At 41.4% G+C, this 21,129-nt stretch overlaps 2 protein-coding genes across 10 annotated transcripts in view; one reads left to right on the forward strand and one right to left on the reverse strand.

Annotated features, from left to right (window-relative positions):
- Positions 1–21,129, forward strand: part of henmt1 (HEN methyltransferase 1) — a 90,348-nt gene that overhangs the window by 20,969 nt on the left and 48,250 nt on the right. The window contains exons 6-10 of one of the 8 annotated variants that reach the window (XM_061883881.1): positions 946–1,063; positions 2,232–2,340; positions 5,669–5,832; positions 7,381–7,500; positions 7,588–8,225. In XM_061883881.1, the coding sequence (XP_061739865.1) occupies positions 946–1,063; positions 2,232–2,340; positions 5,669–5,832; positions 7,381–7,469 (480 nt within the window). In that variant the 3' untranslated portion in view covers positions 7,470–7,500; positions 7,588–8,225. Of the gene's footprint in view, positions 1–945; positions 1,064–2,231; positions 2,341–5,668; positions 5,833–7,380; positions 8,226–21,129 lie in introns of those variants that run through there. The other 7 variants (XM_061883883.1, XM_061883885.1, XM_061883887.1 and 4 more) reach the window with 7 other exon arrangements.
- Positions 7,548–21,129, reverse strand: part of fam102bb (family with sequence similarity 102 member Bb) — a 72,617-nt gene continuing 59,035 nt past the window's right edge. For both annotated transcript variants that reach the window (XM_061883889.1, XM_061883888.1), the window contains 3 exons: positions 15,085–15,221; positions 14,841–14,910; positions 7,548–10,417 (listed from right to left, as the gene is read on the reverse strand). In XM_061883889.1, coding sequence (XP_061739873.1) covers positions 10,375–10,417; positions 14,841–14,910; positions 15,085–15,221 — 250 coding nt within the window. In that variant the 3' untranslated portion in view covers positions 7,548–10,374. The remainder of the gene's footprint in view (positions 10,418–14,840; positions 14,911–15,084; positions 15,222–21,129) is intronic.

Here is a 21,129-nt window from a genome sequence, read left to right on the forward strand (position 1 = left end):
TTATATACATATATACATACATATATACCTATACTGGCTCACCTGCACTGGCTTCCTGTGCACTTAAGATGTGACTTTAAGGTTTTACTACTTACGTATAAAATACTACACGGTCTAGCTCCAGCCTATCTTGCCGATTGTATTGTACCATATGTCCCGGCAAGAAATCTGCGTTCAAAAGACCCCGGCTTATTAGTGATTCCTAGAGCTCAAAAAAAGTCTGCAGGCTATAGAGCGTTTTCCGTTCGGGCTCCAGTACTCTGGAATGCCCTCCCGGTAACAGTTCGAGATGCTACCTCAGTAGAAGCATTTAAGTCTCACCTTAAAACTCATCTGTATACTCTAGCCTTTAAATAGACCTCCTTTTTAGACCAGTTGATCTGCCGCTTCTTTTCTTTCTCCTATGTCCCCCCCTCCCTTGTGGAGGGGGTCCGGTCCGATGACCATGGATGAAGTACTGGCTGTCCAGAGTCGAGACCCAGGATGGACCGCTCGCCTGTATCGGTTGGGGACATCTCTACGCTGCTGATCCGCTTGAGATGGTTTCCTGTGGACGGGACTCTCGCTGCTGTCTTGGAGCCACTATGGATTGAACTTTCACAGTATCATGTTAGACCCGCTCGACATCCATTGCTTTCGGACCCCTAGAGGGGGGGGGTTGCCCACATCTGAGGTCCTCTCCAAGTTTTCTCATAGTCAGCATTGTCACTGGCGTCCCACTGGATGTGAATTCTCCCTGCCCACTGGGTGTGAGTTTTCCTTGCCCTTTTGTGGGTTCTTCCGAGGATGTTGTAGTCGTAATGATTTGTGCAGTCCTTTGAGACATTTGTGATTTGGGGCTATATAAATAAACATTGATTGATTGATTGATTGATGAGAATCATAATTGTAGGGTATTTTTATTTAAGATGTTCTGAATGTGTGTAACCTCTGTTTCCGGATCAGCTTTATAGCATAAACTACCCCAGTCTTCATGACAACAACATCAGGCAGGCGGCCTTGGTTTCTGAGGTTCTGTATTGGGCGGAAAAGCTGAAAAAGGAATGGCTGGACAAGCTGGCAGGTGAGAGTCTGCAGCCAGAGATGTTTGTCATGACAATATTCTTCTCACTTTGTTATTCAACTGGATGCTATAAGGCAGGGGTGCCCATTACGTCGATCGCGATCGACTAGTCGATCTCGGAGGGTGTGTCAGTCCATCTCAAGCCAGGCATTAAAAAATAGACATAAAAATGAGCAATCATCAATCATACCAAGACTTCACTTTCGTCAGTTGTTTGACATTCTCGGCACCCGAGGATCTTGTGAGATGACGCTGGCTGCTGCGAGCTCATATTTAAGAAAAAAATCACTAACAGGGCGGACACAGAGAAACACATTTTATTTCTAGAGACTCCGTACCTACTGTCAAAACTCTAAAGACCGACAGCACAGTTCCTGTCTTCACCATAAAAGACCTGTTTCATCCTGCCTGTGCTAACAAAATAAGAGTCTCAGAAAGCTAGCGTGCACAAGCTAGCAAGCTACGGAGTTTGATGCCACTGTATTTCTCCCCCGCCCTCAGCGACCGCTTTCTCACTTGCTTGCCCACCCGCACACTCGCTGACGTCACTCACCTGCTGCCAGACATTAAAGGGCCACACACATATGCTACTCTCATAACAAAGTGTTTAAAAACGAGTATGCAAGTTGGACAAATGAGATGCCAAAACCAACCACTTTCATGTGGTATTGGACAGAAAGGAGGACTTTTTTTTTTCCTCCATTTGAAAATTCGGACGTTATCAGCACCACTGTCTGATTCCAATCAATGCAAGTCATCAGAATCAGGTAATACACCAACTTATATTCTTGTCTTCATGAAAGAAAGGAATCTATGTGTGTTAAACATGCTTGTATTATCATTAAACACTATTAACTTTTCAACAAAAATGTCTCTTTCATAAATAAATAAATATAAATTATAAATAGGAATGAGGTAGCTCTCCTCGACTTGGTCAATTGAAAAGTAGCTCGCCTGCAGAAAAAGTGTGAGCGCCCCTGCTATAAGGAGGAGTTGTTATATGAGCTAGAGAGTTGTAGTTAATTTGGAAGAAGGAACCACAGTATGTTGTCTTCATTAACAGTTATGCTACAAACCTTTAACTATCTTGATTTTACTCCCTGATTACACGACTTAATACTTTTTGTTTTGTTTTTCTCTCTGGTTTGTTTGAATTGAATCAAATCAGAAAAACAGGAAGAAGAAAGTTGTGCAGAAGACAGTGTGAGAGCAGGACGAGAGCATGAAGGGATCTTTTGGACAAGTGGTGATGAGCAGGAGTGCCGCACCTTACACAGGTATGTTTGTTTATTTTAGCAACTGAGATCTAAATCTCTGTTGTTAAAATTCAACAATTGTGAAGACGAGTTTTTACTGTCAACTGAGTTTCATTTTTTTTAATGATTTCTGCTGGTGGTGTGCTTACGGATTTTTTCAACGCAAAAAAATGTGCCTTGGCTCAAAAAAGGTTGAAAAACACTGATAACAGTCATTAATATTTATTTTTAAATATAACTTAGTCAAAACTATGGACTGGACTCTCACACTATTATGTAAGATCCACTATGGAATGGACTCTCACACTATTATGTTAGATCCACTATGGACTGGACTCACACTATTATGTTAGATCCACTATGGACTGGACTCACACTATTATGTTAGATCCATTATGGACTGGACTCTCACTATTATGTTAGATCCACTATGGACTGGACTCTCACACTATTATGTTAGATCCACTATGGACTGGACTCTCACTATATTATGTTAGATCCACTATGAACTGGACTCTCACACTATTATGTTAGATCCACAATGGACTGGAGTCTCACACTATTGTGTTAGATCTACTATGGACTGGAGTCTCACACTATTGTGTTAGATCTACTATGGACTGGAGTCTCACACTATTATGTTAGAGCCACTATGGACTGGACTCTCACACTATTATGTTAGATCCACTATGGACTGGAGTCTCACACTATTATGTTAGAGCCACTATGGACTGGACTCTCACACTATTATGTTAGATCCACTATGGACTGGACTCTCACTATATTATGTTAGATCCACTATGGACTGGACTCTCACACTATTATGTTAGATCCACTATGGACTGGACTCTCACACTATTGTGTTAGATCTACTATGGACTGGAGTCTCACACTATTATGTTAGATCCACTATGGACTGGAGTCTCACACTAATATGTTAGAGCCACTATGGACTGGAGTCTCACACTATTATGTTAGAGCCACTATGGACTGGACTCTCACACTATTATGTTAGATCCACTATGGACTGGAGTCTCACACTATTATGTTAGAGCCACTATGGACTGGACTCTCACACTATTATGTTAGATCCACTATGGACTGGACTCTCACTATATTATGTTAGATCCACTATGGACTGGACTCTCACACTATTATGTTAGATCCACAATGGACTGGACTCTCACTATATTATGTTAGACCCACTATGGACTGGACTCTCACACTATTGTGTTAGATCCACTATGGACTGGAGTCTCACACTAATATGTTAGAGCCACTATGGACTGGAGTCTCACACTAATATGTTAGATCCACTATGGACTGGACTCTCACACTATTATGTTAGATCCACAATGGACTGGACTCTCACTATATTATGTTAGACCCACTATGGACTGGACTCTCACACTATTGTGTTAGATCTACTATGGACTGGAGTCTCACACTATTATGTTAGATCCACTATGGACTGGACTCTCACACTATTATGTTAGATCCACTATGGACTGGACTCTCACACTATTATGTTAGATCCACTATGGACTGGACTCTCACACTATTATGTTAGATCCACTATGGACTGGACTCTCAAACTATTATGTTAGATCCACTATGGACTGGACTCTCACACTATTATGTTAGCTCCACTATGGACTGGACTCTCAAACTATTATGTTAGATCCACTATGGACTGGACTCTCACACTATTATGTTAGATCCACTATGGACTGGACTCTCAAACTATTATGTTAGATCCACTATGGACTGGACTCTCACACTATTATGTTAGATCCACTATGGACTGGACTCTCACACTATTATGTTAGATCCACTATGGACTGGACTCACACACTATTATGTTAGATCCACAATGGACTGGACTCTCACACTATTATGTTAGATCCACTATGGACTGGACTCTCACACTATCATGTTAGATCCACTATGGACTGGACTCTCACACTATTATGTTAGATCCACTATGGACTGGACTCTCACTATTATGTTAGATCCACTATGGACTGGACTCTCCCACTATTATGTTAGATCCACTATGGACTAGACTCCCACTATTATGTTAGATCCACTATGGACTGGACTCTCACACTATTATGTTAGATCCACTATGGACTGGACTCTCACACTATGATGTTAGATCCACTATGGACTGGACTCTCACACTTTATGTTAGATCCACAATGGACTGGACTCTCACACTATGATGTTAGATCCACTATGGACTGGACTCTCATTATTATTTTAGATCCACAATGGACTGGACTCTCACACTTTGATGTTAGATCCACTATGGACTGGACTCTCATTATTATTTTAGATCCACAATGGACTGGACTCTCACACTATGTTCGATCAACTCGACGTCCATTGCACCGGTCGCCCACATCTGTGGTCCCCTCCAAGGTTCCTCATTGTCATCCCATTGGGTTGAGGTTTTTTCTTGCCTTGATGTGGGATCTGAGCCGAGGATGTCGTTGTGGCTTGTGCAGCCCTTTGAGACACTCGTGACTTAGGGCTATATAAGTAAACATTGATTGATTGAAAACATTTCAGTGTGTACATAAGTACTTTTTGAGCATATTCAACAATACCGTCAGCATAGTAACAGTGATATGAAATGTTTATATGGTTACAGCCTTAAGGGGGATAAAATGACCAAAATTAGCAGGGGGTCAAGTACTTCTTTATCCCACTGCAGGTCACAAATTGTACAACCATGAATTGATTAACGTGGACCCCGACTTAAACAAGTTGAAAAACTTATTGTGGTGTTACCATTTAGTGGTCAATTGTACGGAATATGTACTGTACTGTGCAAACTACTAATAAAAGTATCAATCAATCAATCAATCAACCTTGTGTCAGAAAAATTGTATGTAAATGATCAAAAAACTTAACGTTCTGAGTTCCCAGTGAACACACATGAGGATGTCTTTGTTGTTACAAGCCAAAGGTTTGTAGAATTCCATTGTGTACGATGGGAGGAGACGGGAGGGGTTATCTATTGTGATACAAGACCTGCCCAAGCTCGATCCAGGACCAGTCGAAGCCCGAGGCATCTTTTTATTGTGTGTTAATGTGACCGAAAGCAATGGCTGTTTACATACCCCCCCATTCATTTGGAAACAACTGTTGTTACATAAACAGGGAAAGTCCAAATAAAAAGAGGTGGCGTACAATCTTTCGTCAGAGCATGCTGAGACAGTGTCGGGGCGTCTCTCCTCAAATTGAGCCAAATTGAATCCTGTGTCTGTTTATTTCTTTGCTTCTTGTCTCATTTAACAGATGTCATCAGTGATTGAACCTGACACTTTGTCTTTTGCTGCAGGCATGTTTCTGTACCCCTACACCAGCTGTGGACCCGCTGCCCCAAGTTAGGCGAGCTGACTGCAAATCTGAGCAATCTCTCCCAAATAATTATGGAGAATCCCCAAATTAAGACGAATCAGGAAGGATCAACTGTAATTCTCTGCAATCCGGAAGAAGGTAATAGTGAGTAATACATCAATCAATCAATCAATCAATGTTTATTTATATAGCCCCAAATCACAAATGTCTCAAAGGACTGCACAAATCATTACGACTACAACATCCTCGGAAGAACCCACAAAAGGGCAAGGAAAACTCACACCCAGTGGGCAGGGAGAATTCACATTCAGTGGGACGGCAGTGACAATGCTGACTATGAGAAACCTTGGAGAGGACCTCAGATGTGGGCAACCCCCCCCCCCTCTAGGGGACCGAAAGCAATGGATGTCGAGCGGGTCTAACATGATACTGTGAAAGTTCAATCCATAGTGGCTCCAAGACAGCAGCGAGAGTCCCGTCCACAGGAAACCATCTCAAGCGGATCAGCAGCGTAGAGATGTCCCCAACCGATACAGGCGAGCGGTCCATCCTGGGTCCCGACGAGCGGTCCATCCTGGGTCTCGACTCTGGACAGTCAGTACTTCATCCATGGTCATCGGACCGGACCCCCTCCACAAGGGAGGGGGGGACAGAGGAGAAAAAGAAAAGAAGCGGCAGATCAACTGGTCTAAAAAGGAGGTCTATTTAAAGGCTAGAGTATACAGATGAGTTTTAAGATGAGACTTAAATGCTTCTACTGAGATAGCATCTCGAACTGTTACCGGGAGGGCATTCCAGAGTACTGGAGCCCGAACGGAAAACGCTCTATAGCCCGCAGACTTTTTTTGAGCTCTAGGAATCACTAATAAGCCGGAGTCTTTTGAACGCAGATTTCTTGCCGGGACATACGGTACAATACAATCGGCAAGATAGGCTGGAGCTAGACCGTGTAGTATTTTATACGTAAGTAGTAAAACCTTAAAGTCACATCTTAAGTGCACAGGAAGCCAGTGCAGGTGAGCCAGTATAGGTATATATGTATGTATATATGTATATAAAGGTATATACAGTATAGGTATATATGTATGTATATATGTATATAAAGGTATATACAGTATAGGTATATATGTATGTATATATGTATATAAAGGTATATACAGTATAGGTATATATGTATGTATATATGTATATAAAGGTATATACAGTATAGGTATATATGTATGTATATATGTATATAAAGGTATATACAGTACAGGTATATATGTATGTATATATGTATATAAAGGTATATACAGTATAGGTATATATGTATGTATATATGTATATAAAGGTATATACAGTACAGGTATATATGTATGTATATATGTATATAAAGGTATATACAGTACAGGTATATATGTATGTATATATGTATATAAAGGTATATACAGTACAGGTATATATGTATATAAAGGTATATACAGTACAGGCGTAATATGATCAAACTTTCTTGTTCTTGTCAAAAGTCTAGCAGCCGCATTTTGTACCAACTGTAATCTTTTAATGCTAGACATGGGGAGACCCGAAAATAATACGTTACAGTAATCGAGACTTTGTTTGTACCAAGCTTTAAATTGCGGTTGGAGTGTCATATTTTTCTTATTAAGCTGGTGGAGACGTTGCTCTACTATGAACACAAACCTGTGCTTTCAGAACATGAAGACGAGGAGCTTTGTTCCCTGATGGACAGCGGCTATGTGGACGCCAAATACACAGACGAGCTGTGGGAGACGGACGCTTAGCCTCCAGGCTTCAGGACCTTTGGGACTCAAGGTAACTCCTGGAGGGGACGAAGGCGAGACCATAAAAGTAAACTGTCAGCATGAGCAAGTTTTTTTTTATTCCCACGTTTCTTTGAAGTTGTCAACAGTGTGAGGTACACGTCGTAAGCGTACAAGCAAACATCGACGGAAGGGAAACGGCAAAAACTGGACAGTGTTTAAAACAGCGCAGTACATCACTTTACAGAAAAATACGACTTCCACTTTATTATAGACAACAGCTTCACAGAAGAGAGGAAGCAACCATGTTTGTAACATGTTAGTTGCCCACGTGAACCTTGAGCGTCACACAGGTTCCACAAGTGTCCATAAAACCAAGCAAGAACGTCTCTTAAAAAAATAAAATTGGTATCCACAAAAATCCTTCACAACAGAAGACATTTCCTAAACATTACAACGTAGCAAAAATGGCACAATGATGATTATGATGTATCAAACAGTGATATTTTGGAAGGGTCAACACCTTTAAATCATACCAGATTTGAAATGAAACATCACTTCTGCTTTTAAATATTCAGAATAAGATGCCTCACACACAATAAAAGATTGGGCTTTGTGCAAATGTGACAAAAAGGAGCAGTCATGCAAAACATAAATGCAGAATAAACACCACACCAATTTGTGACTTAACCCCATTTGACTCTAAAATCCAGCCTTTGTCGTTCCTAAGATCCAAAATTAGACCTGTCTAGATCTTTAAGTACAGTGTAAGAGTTATTTGGCTTTCAAAAAATACATATAACTGTTGTAAATGTAATTAGTTGCATAATAATTACTGTCTATTGTTTATGTGCTACTGTTTTTTTCCCTATTCAGTCCATGATTATAAAGCTAATAGTCTGGACTATGGCCTAATTGAATCTATATAGTTCTTTACGAACAGAAGCTACAGGACTGAAGACAGGAGAGCAGCTGTGCTTGTTTTTGATCGATGCAGCGTTAATATTTGAAGCGGTTGCTTGAGCCAAACGAGTGATAGTTACTTTACATTTTCAGATTACAGGTATAATTGATGTGCTAATTAGTGAATGTATACATTGTGCAAAATGCTTACCGTCTTTCCCTGAATTGCCGCCGGGGCGCTAATTAATTTAAAACCTCTTCCTACTCCGGTGTTTACCAAAGGCATGCGGTAAAGGCAAGCATGCGCTAAATATTTTAAAACCTCTTCTCACTCCGGCGCTTACCAAAGGAATGCGGTAAATCTAGACCTGCGCTTATAATTTTGAGTGATGTAAGGATACCATCACGAAAAGCACATTTAATAAAAAAAACGTTATTATGGTCTTACCTTTACTTATAAATGAAGTCCATGCGCAGCTCCTTCTGATCAAAAGCATCAATAACTTGTTTATAGAAGTCTTCCTTATCTTTCTTCAGTTTTAAAAGTCTCTCTGTCTGGATGGAGATCTTCCTTTATTACCTCCTGCTTCGATTGAAAGTCCAGTTTAGAAAACTGTTTTATTTTAGATATGTAATCCTCCATGTTAAAAGTGCAAGCGGGAGGAAAAAATAAACGATCGCTGCTCACTCTTGCTGCTCGTTGTCACTTCTTCTGCAGCCGAGTAGTCGCAAGAAGGATCACTAGCGCCCTCTACCACCAGGAGGCGGGAGTCATTTAATGACTCATATTTGACACACGCAGCTACGGTATATTAATAAAACATAGCTGCTGACTGTTCTTTTTAGCATATTCAATAGCTTGGACCTTAAATCCTACTGAATAGCTCTTAATCTTCTTCCCTTTATGCGATTTTCAAATGATTGAAATCAGCCTCCTCCCTTTTGAAAATGATGACGGGTGAAGTGTCACTCGTGACGTGACGAGTTTGACCCGGTGGATATTCTAGACACGCGCCAATAAAAATAATATTTTGCGAAACGAGTTTGACCCGGCGTTAGTCCCGAGCCGGCAGTAATGCTTAGCATGCGCTAATTATTTTGGGAAACGAGTTTGACCCGGCAGTAATTCTAGGCAGGTGCATACTATCTACCCGGCGGCAATTCAAGGAAATACGGTATTTAAGCCACCGACTGGCTCAGATTGTGACAGATGTGCCACGCTGGAATCGTGTTGCTCCTTAGTAGACTTAACATGTGACGGTTTAGGTACTGACGGTAGTAGTTACTGCAACCTGGGCAGGCAGACATACTTTGGTTTAGCGTTTATTTGGATCCATATAGCGTTCACTAATGCATGCGGGGAAAATTGGTGCCATATTTTCCATGGCAGTCCTCAATAAATACTGTGCGTACATTTCACTATCACTGTATTGAAATAACATTCTTCCAAACCTGACACTGTACAAAGTTACACTGTAAAGATGGCTGAAATTGGTGTTTTGACTTACATACACGCACACACACACACAATCTGGCACCTGGTCTTTGTAGTAAAATATTCTTTCCGGTAAAAACATTTCAGAGTGCTTGTACCGTATGCCAAGAGCCTCTTTGCAGCGTCAAGGCAAATGAAACTGAACCTTAAAGGGAAGTCAGGAACGTTGACACAATTATTACTACAGCGTTATATGGAATGTGTTGAAATAACATGGCCATGTTGTCTTCTTGGAGATTCCACCTGTTCACAACCCGTTCTCCTCTCAAATCACCTTTTGGAAGTTCACATTTGTTCTGAGAAGCTCGGTTGAAAAGGTGGCTGAACGTAATGTCGACACAGGCAGCCCTTACTTCAAAAAAAAAACCACATATCACGTTAAAAGTGATCCGGCTGACATGTCAGTCAGAAAGCTACAGTGTTAGGTTCTAAGTGTCAACACACGAGGGCGCTGTTGGGATGTCAACCGTTGGAGCAGAGGAAGACTGCAATGGACAAAACCCTGCTTCCAGTCTCTTCCTTTTTTCTTCAGCGCTTCATCACCACCTGCTCATATGCTCCACCTCCGACTCTGCCAGAGAGAGAGATACTTTTATTCATCTTAAAAAACAAAAAAAATTGCTGTTTTGCAAATTTACAACATAAAACACACCGTATTTTTCGGACTATAATTCGCAGTTTTTTTCATAGTGAGAGTCCAGTCCATAGTGGATCTAACATAATATTGTGAGAGTCCAGTCCATAGTGGATCCAACATAATAGTGAGAGTCCAGTCCATAGTGGATCTAACATAATAATGAGAGTCGAGTCCATAGTGGATCTAACATAATAGTGTGAAAGTCCAGTCCATAGTGATCTATAATAATAGTGTGAGAGTCCAGTCCATAGTGGATCTAACATAATAGTGAGAGTCCAGTCCATAGTGGATCTAACATAATAATGAGAGTCCAGTCCATAGTGGATCTACCATAATAGTGTGAGAGTCCAGTCCATAGTGGATCTAACATAATATAGTGAGAGTCCAGTCCATAGTGGATCTAACATAATAATGAGAGTCCAGTCCATAGTGGATCTAACATAATAGTGTGAGGGTCCAGTCCATAGTGGATCTAACATAATATAGTGAGAGTCCAGTCCATAGTGGATCTAACATAATAGTGTGAAAGTCCAGTCCATAGTGATCTATAATAATAGTGTGAGAGTCCAGTCCATAGTGGATCTAACATAATAGTGAGAGTCCAGTCCATAGTGGATCTAACATAATAATGAGAGTCCAGTCCATAGTGGATCTAACATAATAGTGTGAGAGTCCAGTCCGTAGTGGATCTAACATAATAGTGTGAGAGTCCAGTCCATAGTGGATCTAACATAATAGTGTGAGAGTCCAGTCCATAGTGGATCTACCATAATAGTGTGAGAGTCCAGTCCATAGTGGATCTAACATAATATAGTGAGAGTCCAGTCCATAGTGGATCTAACATAATAATGAGAATCCAGTCCATAGTGGATCTAACATAATAGTGTGAGAGTCCAGTCCATAGTGGATCTAACATAATATAGTGAGAGTCCAGTCCATAGTGGATCTAACATAATAGTGTGATAGTCCAGTCCATAGTGGATCTAACATAATATAGTGAGAGTCCAGTCCATAGTGGATCTAACATAATATTGTGAGAGTCCAGTCCATAGCGGATCTAACATAATATAGTGAGAGTCCAGTCCATAGTGGATCTAACATAATAATGAGAGTCTAGTCCATAGTGGATCTAACATAATATTGTGAGAGTCCAGTCCATAGTGGATCTAACATAATAGTGAGAGTCCAGTCCATAGTGGATCTAACATAATAGTGAGAGTCCAGTCCATAGTGGATCTAACGTTAGCAATGCCGCTACCTGTATGCTCGGCGAGGGCGCATGACGTCACACACGCGGCTTTTGTGTGAAATTATTAACACATTACAGTAAAATATAAAATATTATTTGGCTCATTCACGTAAAGTTAAAGTACCAATGATTGTCACACACACACTAGGTGTGGGGAAATTTGTCCTCTGCATTTGACCCATCCACTTGATCACCCCCTGGGAAGTGAGGGGAGCAGTGAGCAGCAGCGGTGCCGAGCCCAGGAATCATTTATGGAGATTTAACCCCCAATTCAAACCCTTGATGCTGAGTGCCAAGCAGGGAGGCAATGGGTCCCATTTTTATAGTCTTTGGTATGACTCGGCTGGGGTTTGAACTCTCAACCTACCGATCTTAGGGCGGACAATCTAACGTACGTAAGAGACTAGACGTATAAGATTTAATGGGATTTATGGATTAGGAGTGAGAGATAGTTTGGTAAAGGTATAGCATGTTCTATATGTTATAGTTATTTGAATGACTCTTAACATAATATGTTAGGTTAACATAGCAGTTGCTTATTTATGCCTCATATAACCTACACTTATTCAGCCTGTTGTTCACTATTCTTTATTTATTTTAAATTGCCTTTCAAATGTCTATTCTTGGTGTTGGGTTTTATCAAATAAATTACCCCCAAAAATGCGACTTATACTCCAGTGTGACTTATATATGTTTTTTCCCTTCTTTATTATGCATTTTCGGCAGGTGCGACTTATACTCCGGAGCACCTTATACCAGTGGTCCCCAACCACCGGGCCGTGGCCCGACTGGTATCGAACCGCAAAAGATTTTTTTATAAAAAAAAACAAAAAAAAAAAAAATTTTTTTTTAATTAAATCAACATAAAAAACACAATATACACTTACAAATAGTGCACCAACCACAAAAAACTCCCTTTATCGTGACAAAAACGTCCCTTTTTCATGACAAAGAAGAAAAAAGAAAAAAAAAGGACAAAGTGTCAAATAAATCAAATAGTGTATGTCCTTCACTATGTGGTAGGTTCCTGCCGACATTATCGCCTTCTGTTGACTATTTTGTTCATACGGTGTTGATGTGGAAAAGGTTGCCTCGGCATTTTGTGGGTGTGGCACCGAACGGAGATGTTGACATAGTAATGAATTACATTTTTAACGCACTTTACATTTGTTAAAATATCAAAGTGCTACAAAGTATAAAAACGAAGAAATACAAATCAAAAGTTAGAATATATGATAAAAAATGTATGACACACACTAGATAAAACAGAAACATAGATAAAAATAGAAATAAAAACATGAAAGCACTGGATAAAACATAATCAAGCAGTGTTTTTAAAAACAAGAAAGCAGATAAATTAGATAATAGCTGTGCTAAAAAAGTGGGTTTTAAGTCCCTTCTTAAAACGGTCCATAATAGTGTGAGAGTCCAGTCCATAGTGGATCTAACATAATATAGTGAGAGTCCAGTTCATAGTGGATCTAACATAATAGTGTGAGAGTCCAGTTCATAGTGGATCTAACATAATAGTGTGAGAGTCCAGTCCATAGTGGATCTAACATAATAGTGTGAGAGTCCAGTCCATTGTGGATCTAACATAATATAGTGAGAGTCCAGTCCATAGTGGATCTAACATAATAGTGTGAGAGTCCAGTCCATAGTGGATCTAACAAAATAGAGTCCAGTCCATAGTGGATCTAACATAATAGTGTGAGAGTCCAGTCCATAGTGGATCTAACATAATAGTGTGAGAGTCCAGTCCATAGTGGATCTAACAAAACAGAGTCCAGTCCATAGTGGATCTAACATAATAGTGTGAGAGTCCAGTCCATAGTGGATCTAACATAATAGTGTGAGAGTCCAGTCCATAGTGGATCTAACATAATATTGTGAGAGTCCAGTCCATAGTGGATCTAACATAATAGTGTGAGAGTCCAGTCCATAGTGGATCTAACATAATAGTGAGAGTCCAGTCCATAGTGGATCTAACATAATAATGTGAGAGTCAAGTCCATAGTGGATCTAACATAATAGTGTGAGAGTCCAGTCCATAGTGGATCTAACATAATAGTGAGAGTCCAGTCCATAGTGGATCTAACATAATAGTGTGAGAGTCCAGTCCATAGTGGATCTAACATAATAGTGAGAGTCCAGTCCATAGTGGATCTAACATAATAATGAGAGTCCAGTCCATAGTGGATCTAACATAATAATGAGAGTCCAGTCCATAGTGGATCTAACATAATAGTGTGAGAGTCCAGTCCATAGTGGATCTAACATAATAGTGTGAGAGTCGAGTCCATAGTGGATCTATAATAATAGTGTGAGAGTCCAGTCCATAGTGGATCTAACATAATAGTGTGAGAGTCGAGTCCATAGTGGATCTATAATAATAGTGTGAGAGTCCAGTCCATAGTGGATCTAACATAATAGTGAGAGTCCAGTCCATAGTGGATCCAACATAATAGTGTGAGAGTCCAGTCCATAGTGGATCTAACATAATAGTGAGAGTCCAGTCCATAGTGGATCTAACATAATAATGAGAGTCGAGTCCATAGTGGCTCTAACATAATAGTGTGAGAGTCCAGTCCATAGTGGATCTAACATAATAGTGAGAGTCCAGTCCATAGTGGATCTAACATAATAATGAGAGTCCAGTCCATAGTGGATCTAACATAATGGTGTGAGAGTCCAGTCCATAGTGGATCTAACATAATAGTGAGAGTCCAGTCCATAGTGGATCTAACGTTAGCAATGCCGCTACCTGTATGCTCGGCGAGGGCGCATGACGTCACACACGCAACAGTATCTGACGTATGACAGTATCGATGTATGTGACAAGGTGCGCTTGTTTTATGTCTCTGTGAGAAGGAGCGAGAAAGAGTGAGAAGAGCCTGTAGTGTGACGCCCGCAGCTAAAAGCAACTGCGTGAGAACGAATACTCGGAATATCCCAATATAGTCATTTTCTGTATCGCACATAGACAAACCCGCGATACATCGAGTATATTCCACGTATCGCCCAGCCCTAGTTAGATCAGATTTATAGTTGATGTAAAATGTCAGTTTATGTGAAGAACATGACAGCAAACAATGTTTGAAGTCTGACCTGGTAGGCAGGTGATGGCTACCAAGAGCGGTGCTTCCTCCAGGCCCCACAAACAGACGTAAACCTTCCTCTGAAAACACATCAAAGTGTGAAAAGAAACAGCTGTAGAAAGTCACTCTGCAACATTTCCTGTAACCTTTGAGATTGTTGCTTCACAACAATATATTGCATCACATTTCAACTACTGAGTGCAACTAAAGTCCAACAAAAAGCTGTCCAAGTGCCAGGTGGTGTGCTTTGTTACCCTCCACACTGGAGTCCAGAAGGCTGGGCGTGAAATCTTGGCTTTGCAGGATTTTTTCCACAACGTCGTCAGCATCCACTCGAGTGTCGTCCATTCTCTTCAGCTGCGACTCGATCGAGTCCTGCTTCACCGGATGTCTGCGTGCAGAATGAGCAGAAATCATTTTCTGTTTTACTGGACAACACCACCGTTTATTCCATGTGTTGGACTATTTCTCCACACGCTTCTCATGCAACTTGAATACACCTCACGGTGATGCTTGGACACATCATCAGTGATAAACCCGGGGTCATAGGGTGTTTCGGGTCTTTAATCATCAGACACCCTCACCCGGGCGACCCAGCCGGGGGTGATCAGACCCCGGCCTGTGTCCAAGTAGCACACCATGAATCCCCCCTACGGATCCACAGCCACCGGGAGGCTTTTTCTGCGGCCTCAAGGATGTTCTTGGTGGCTTTTCTAGATTGCAGTCCTCTAATGCCAAGGATTCTGAACACACGCTGTAGTGAGTGACCAGCAAAACCCCTGCACCCAATTTCGACTGGTTCGCAGCGGGCTCTCCAGCCGTTACTCCGACACTCTGCAGTGAGCTCAGCTTATTTGGACCTCTTTCGCTCATTTGCTTCGTCAATCCGCTCCTCCCAAGGGAGGATATGTCATCTAAAATTCATAAAATTGGTCACTATGTCATCATCGGCGGTCACGCGAATGAGTGTGATGGTCCTCCTGGTAGGGGTGTATCCCTTTTATGGAGGATGCCTGTGTGGGACTTAGTTTAACGTAGGGGAGAGGGTGCACAGACAGTCACCACACCATCTTTGATAGAATCGGGGGGCGTGGTTGGGGGCGGGGGCATGGCTAAGAGTCAAATATTTGATATATATAAAGAAATACTTGATTTTCAGTGAATTCTAGGTATAAATATATATTTATTTTAAATACTTGAATTTCAGTGTTCATTTATTTACACATGTACTCACTCATCTACTCATTGTTGAGTTAAGGGTTCAATTGTCCCGCCTTGTTCTATTCTTTGTCACTATTTTTCTAACCATATGCATGTACAGTAGATGGCAGTATTGTCCTGTTTAAGAGTGTCACAACACTGCTGTTTACGGCAGACGAACTGCTTTACGGTAGACGAAAACGTGACTGCTGTTGTTGTGTGTTGTTACCGCGCTGAGAGGACGTTAATGAAACTGCCTAACAAGAAACCCGCATAAGAAACTAAGAACTCGCCCTCGATTATTCTACAGTTGTAACGTCATTGGGCAGACACGCTGTTTATATTGTGGGAAAGCGGACGTGAAAACAGGCTGTCCTCACTCAGGTCCGCATGGAGCTGGAGGAGGCGTGGCCTCCAGCTCCTACTGAATTTCGGGAGAAAATTTGTCCCGGGAGGTTTTCGGGAGAGGCGCTGAATTTCGGGAGTCTCCCTGTAAATCCTAGGTTTGGCAAGTATGACGTAAACCAGGGCTGTCAAACTCAAATACAGAGTGGGCCAAATTTAAAACTGAACAAAGCCGCGGGCCAAGGTTGAACAAATTAACCTTTAAATAGGGACCCAAACAAGTTTTGCAATGAATATTGAACAAGCAAGGCTTAAATAGGGCAGCACGGTGGTACAGGGGTTAGTGCATCTGCCTCACAATACGAAGGTCCTGAGTAATCCTGGGTTCAATCCCGGGCTCGGGATCTTTCTGTGTGGAGTTTGCATGTTCTCCCCGTGACTGCGTGGGTTCCTTCCGGGTCCTCGGGCTTCCTCCCATGGAACAGGCAGAGTTTATATAACATAATAGTGCAAAATCAACTTTCAGAAAACAAACAAGAAAACATCAGTTGTACATTAAATAAAACGTAATTTAAAAAATCAATGCCTCTTTTCTATTTGCAGCCTTCTGAGGTAAATATCAACATTAACTTTTTCCGCGGGCTAATAAATTCGAAAATAAAATAAAAATTAGGTGGGCGGGGTTTGGTGGTAGCGGGAGGTGTATATTGTAGCATTCTGGAAGAGTTAGTGCTGCAAGGGATTCTGGGTATTTGTTCTGTTGTGTTTATGTTGTGTTACGGTGCGGGTGTTCTCCCGAAATGTGTTTTGTCATTCTTGTTTCGTGTGGGTTCACAGTGTGGCGCATATTTGTAACAATGTTAAAGTTGTTTATACGGCCACCCTCAGTGTGACCTGTGAGGCTGTTGACCAAGTATGTGTTTGAGAAAGCCGCATATATTATGTGACTTGGCCAGCACGCTGTTTATATGTAGGAAAAGAGGACGTGCTGCCATGTTGTAGAGGACAGTGCCTTTTAAGGCACGCCCCCAATATTGTTGTCCGGGTGGAAATCGGGAGAACGGTTGCCCCGGGAGATTTTCGGGAAGGGCGCTAAACTTCGGGAGTCTCCCGGGAAAATCGGGAGGGTTGGCAAGTATGAGTATTAGCGGTGAATGTGGTGTTAGCTGCGGGCCAGCTCTAATGTTAATTTGATATTTCCTCAAGGGCCAAATGAAATTAAACGGCGGGCCAAATTTGACCCGCGGGCCAGAGTTTGACACCCATGACGTAAACTGACAGAGAGGAGTCAGAATAGTGCAAAGACTTTCTGCACAGTCAGTTGCTGCAGAGCTCCAAACTTCGTGTGACCTTCCAGTTAGCCCACGTACAGTACGCAGAGAGCTTCATTGTGGTTGAAAGTAATAGTCCAGACTAAAGGGCAATGCAGCACCTGCATTGATCAAACGTGTCCAAAACATGGCGCCATAGCACAGAAAATAACCAAATGTATTTGCTTTTTGTAGCTTTTTCCATTATGGCTGTCAGCGAAGGAAAATCCATAAAGTTGCCGCATCGTTTAATAAGATGCAGGGTTCGAAGCGCGGGAAAAGAGTGGCCAATTGTAGTTTCATGGTTATTCAGGTCAACATTAAAAAAAAGTTAAAGGGGAACATTATCACAATTTCGAAAGGGTTAAAAACAATAAAAATCAGTTCCCAGTGGCTTATTGTATTTTTTTTTTATTTTTTTCAAAATTTTACCGGTCCCGGAATATCCATAAATAAAGCTTTAAAGTGCCTTATTTTCGCTATCTTCGAAACCACTATCCATTTCCCTGTGACGTCACACAGGGCTGCCAATACAGACAACATGGCGGTTACCACAGCAAGATATAGCGACATTAGCTCGGATTCAGACTTGGATTTCAGCGGCTTAAGCGATTCAACAGATTACGCATGTATTGAAACAGATGGTCGGAGTATGGAGGCAGATAGCGAAAACGAAATTGAAGATATTGAGCGAATAGCTATTGACGCTATTCGGCCATAGCGTAGGTGTACCTAATGAAGTGACCCATAGCATGGCTGCCTTATTAGCATCGCCGGTAAAATGTGCCGACCAAACGATCAGGACTTTCGCATCTTGTGACACTGGAGTAACTTAAATCCGTCGATTGCTAAGTGTTTGTTTCGCATTAAATGTGGGTATATAGTTTCAAATGTACATACAGCTAGCGTAAATGGCATGTTAGCATCGATTAGCGTAGCATGTTAGCATCGATTAGCTGGCAGTCATGCCGCGACCAAATATGTCTGATTAGCACATAAGTCAACAACATCCACAAAACTCACCTTTGTGATTTCGTTGACTTAATGGTTTCAAATGAATCTGCAGGTTATCCATACATCTCTGTGCCATGTCTGCTTTAGCACCGCCGGTAAATAGCATGTTAGCATCGATTAGCTGGCAGTCATGCCGTGACCAAATATGTCTGATTAGCACATAAGTCAACAACATCCACAAAACTCACCTTTGTGATTTCGTTGACTTAATGGTTGCAAATGCATCTGCAGGTTATCCATACATCTCTGTGCCATGTCTGCTTTAGCACCGCCGGTAAATAGCATGTTAGCATCGATTAGCTGGCAGTCAACATCAACAAAACTCACCTTTGTGATTTCGTTGACTTAATGGTTGCAAATGCATCTGCAGGTTATCCATACATCTCTGTGCCATGTCTGTCTTAGCATCGCCGGGCAAATGTGAAGACATTCTGGCACATTCAATGGGGGTCTGGCGGCAGATTTCTTGCCAGTGGTGCAACTTGAATCCCTCCCTGTTAGTGTTGTTACAAACTCCAACAACACACCCACCAGGCATGATGTCTCCGAGGTTCCAAAAAAGTCGAAAAAATGGAAAAGAACAGAGCTGAGACCCGGTGTTTATGTGAAAATGAATATGGTGGGTGTGTTACCTCGGTGACGTCACCGCTAAAAGACCGATAAACAGAAAGGTGTTTAATTTGCCAAAATTCGCCCATTTAGAGTTCGGAAATCGGTTAAAAAAATACATGGTCTTTTTTTCCTGCAACATCAAGGTATATATTGACACTTACATAGGTTTGGTGGTAATGTTCCCCTTTAAAGAGAGTTCCAATGAAAGGAACTTTGAATCCTCCAGGATACCAAAACATCAATCAATGTTTACTTATACAGCCCTAAATCACTAGTGTCTCAAAGGGCTGCACAAACCACTACCACATCCTCGGTAGGCCCACATAAGGGCAAGGAAAAACTCACACCCAGTGGGACGTCGGTGACAATGATGACTATGAGAACCTGTTGGACAATTCCATGGGATGGCACTTCAAGTTCAAATGTGAGTCAAGGCAGGTGACCAAATACTTTTGGCAATGTTGTCCTCCAAAAAGGTGATTGGTTACAGTACATTGCACTTTATGATGTACTCTTGTGGGATTTCTAAATTTAACATTTGCCCTCTCACACCATAGTCCTGCAAACGTTTATTCTGCCTGCAGTGCTTTTTGGCGTACAGTTCATTCACCAAATATATTTCTGTATTCTTTCAAACGGCGCACGGCAGGGTAAAGAAAGTATATTCTATATTTGTAACTGTTCAAATCCTTTTGATCCCATTTGTCTGGAGTTTGACAAGCTTGTTCTCATTGCAGTGTCTTTGAGCGAACCGCAAACACTTTCTAAAAATAGCTCGGCAATCAGGGCACATCTGTCCCTGGTTGCCAATCACGATGCTTCTCAACCCAGCATGTTGGATCGTTGCTTGACATTTTTTTTATTTTTTGCATCATTCTGACTTTGCTTTAAGAGGTGCTTTCCCTATGCGCATACTTGAGACCTCTAAATTCGGGAGATTCGGGGGGTCGGGGTTTGATGTGGGCGGGGCTTTGGGCGGGGTTAAGGGGGAAGGAGTATATTTATAGCTAGAATTAACTGAAATTCAAGTATTTATTTTTTATAATATTTACAAACCCTGTTTCCATATGAGTTGGGAAATTGTGTTCAATGTAAATATAAACAGAATACAATGATTTGCAAATCCTTTTCAAGCCATATTCAGTTGAATATGCTACAAAGACAACATATTTGATGTTCAAACTCAAACTTTTTTTTTTTTTTGCAAATAATAATTAACTTAGAATTTCATGGCTGCAACACATGCCAAAGTAGTTGGGAAAGGGCATGTTCACCACTGTGTTACATCACCTTTTCTTTTAACAACACTCAATAAACGTTTGGGAACTGAGGAAAATAATTGCTGAAGCTTTGAAAGTGGAATTATTTCCCATTCTTGCTTGATGTACAGCTTAAGTTGTTCAACAGTCTTGTTGTCGTATTTTACGCTTCATATTGCGCAACACATTTTCGATGGGAGACAGGTCTGGACTGCAGGCGGGCCAGGAAAGTACCCGCACTCTTTTACTACGAAGCCACGTTGTTGTAACACGTGGCTTGGCATTGTGTTGCTGAAATAAGCAGGGGCGTCCATGATAACGTTGCTTGGATGACAACATATGTTGCTCCAAAAGCTGTATGTACCATTCAGCATTAATGGTGCCTTCACAGATGTGTAAGTTACCCATGCCTTGGGCACTAATGCACCCCCATACCATCACACATGCTGGCTTTTGAACTTCGCGCCTATAACCATCCAGATGGTTATTTTCCTCTTTGTTCCTCAGGAGACCTCTACAGTTTCCAAATATAATTTGATATGTGGACTTGTCAGACCAC

Source organism: Nerophis ophidion, linkage group LG22 (assembly GCF_033978795.1).
Source record: "Nerophis ophidion isolate RoL-2023_Sa linkage group LG22, RoL_Noph_v1.0, whole genome shotgun sequence".
In the NCBI taxonomy this organism is placed as follows: domain Eukaryota; kingdom Metazoa; phylum Chordata; class Actinopteri; order Syngnathiformes; family Syngnathidae; genus Nerophis; species Nerophis ophidion.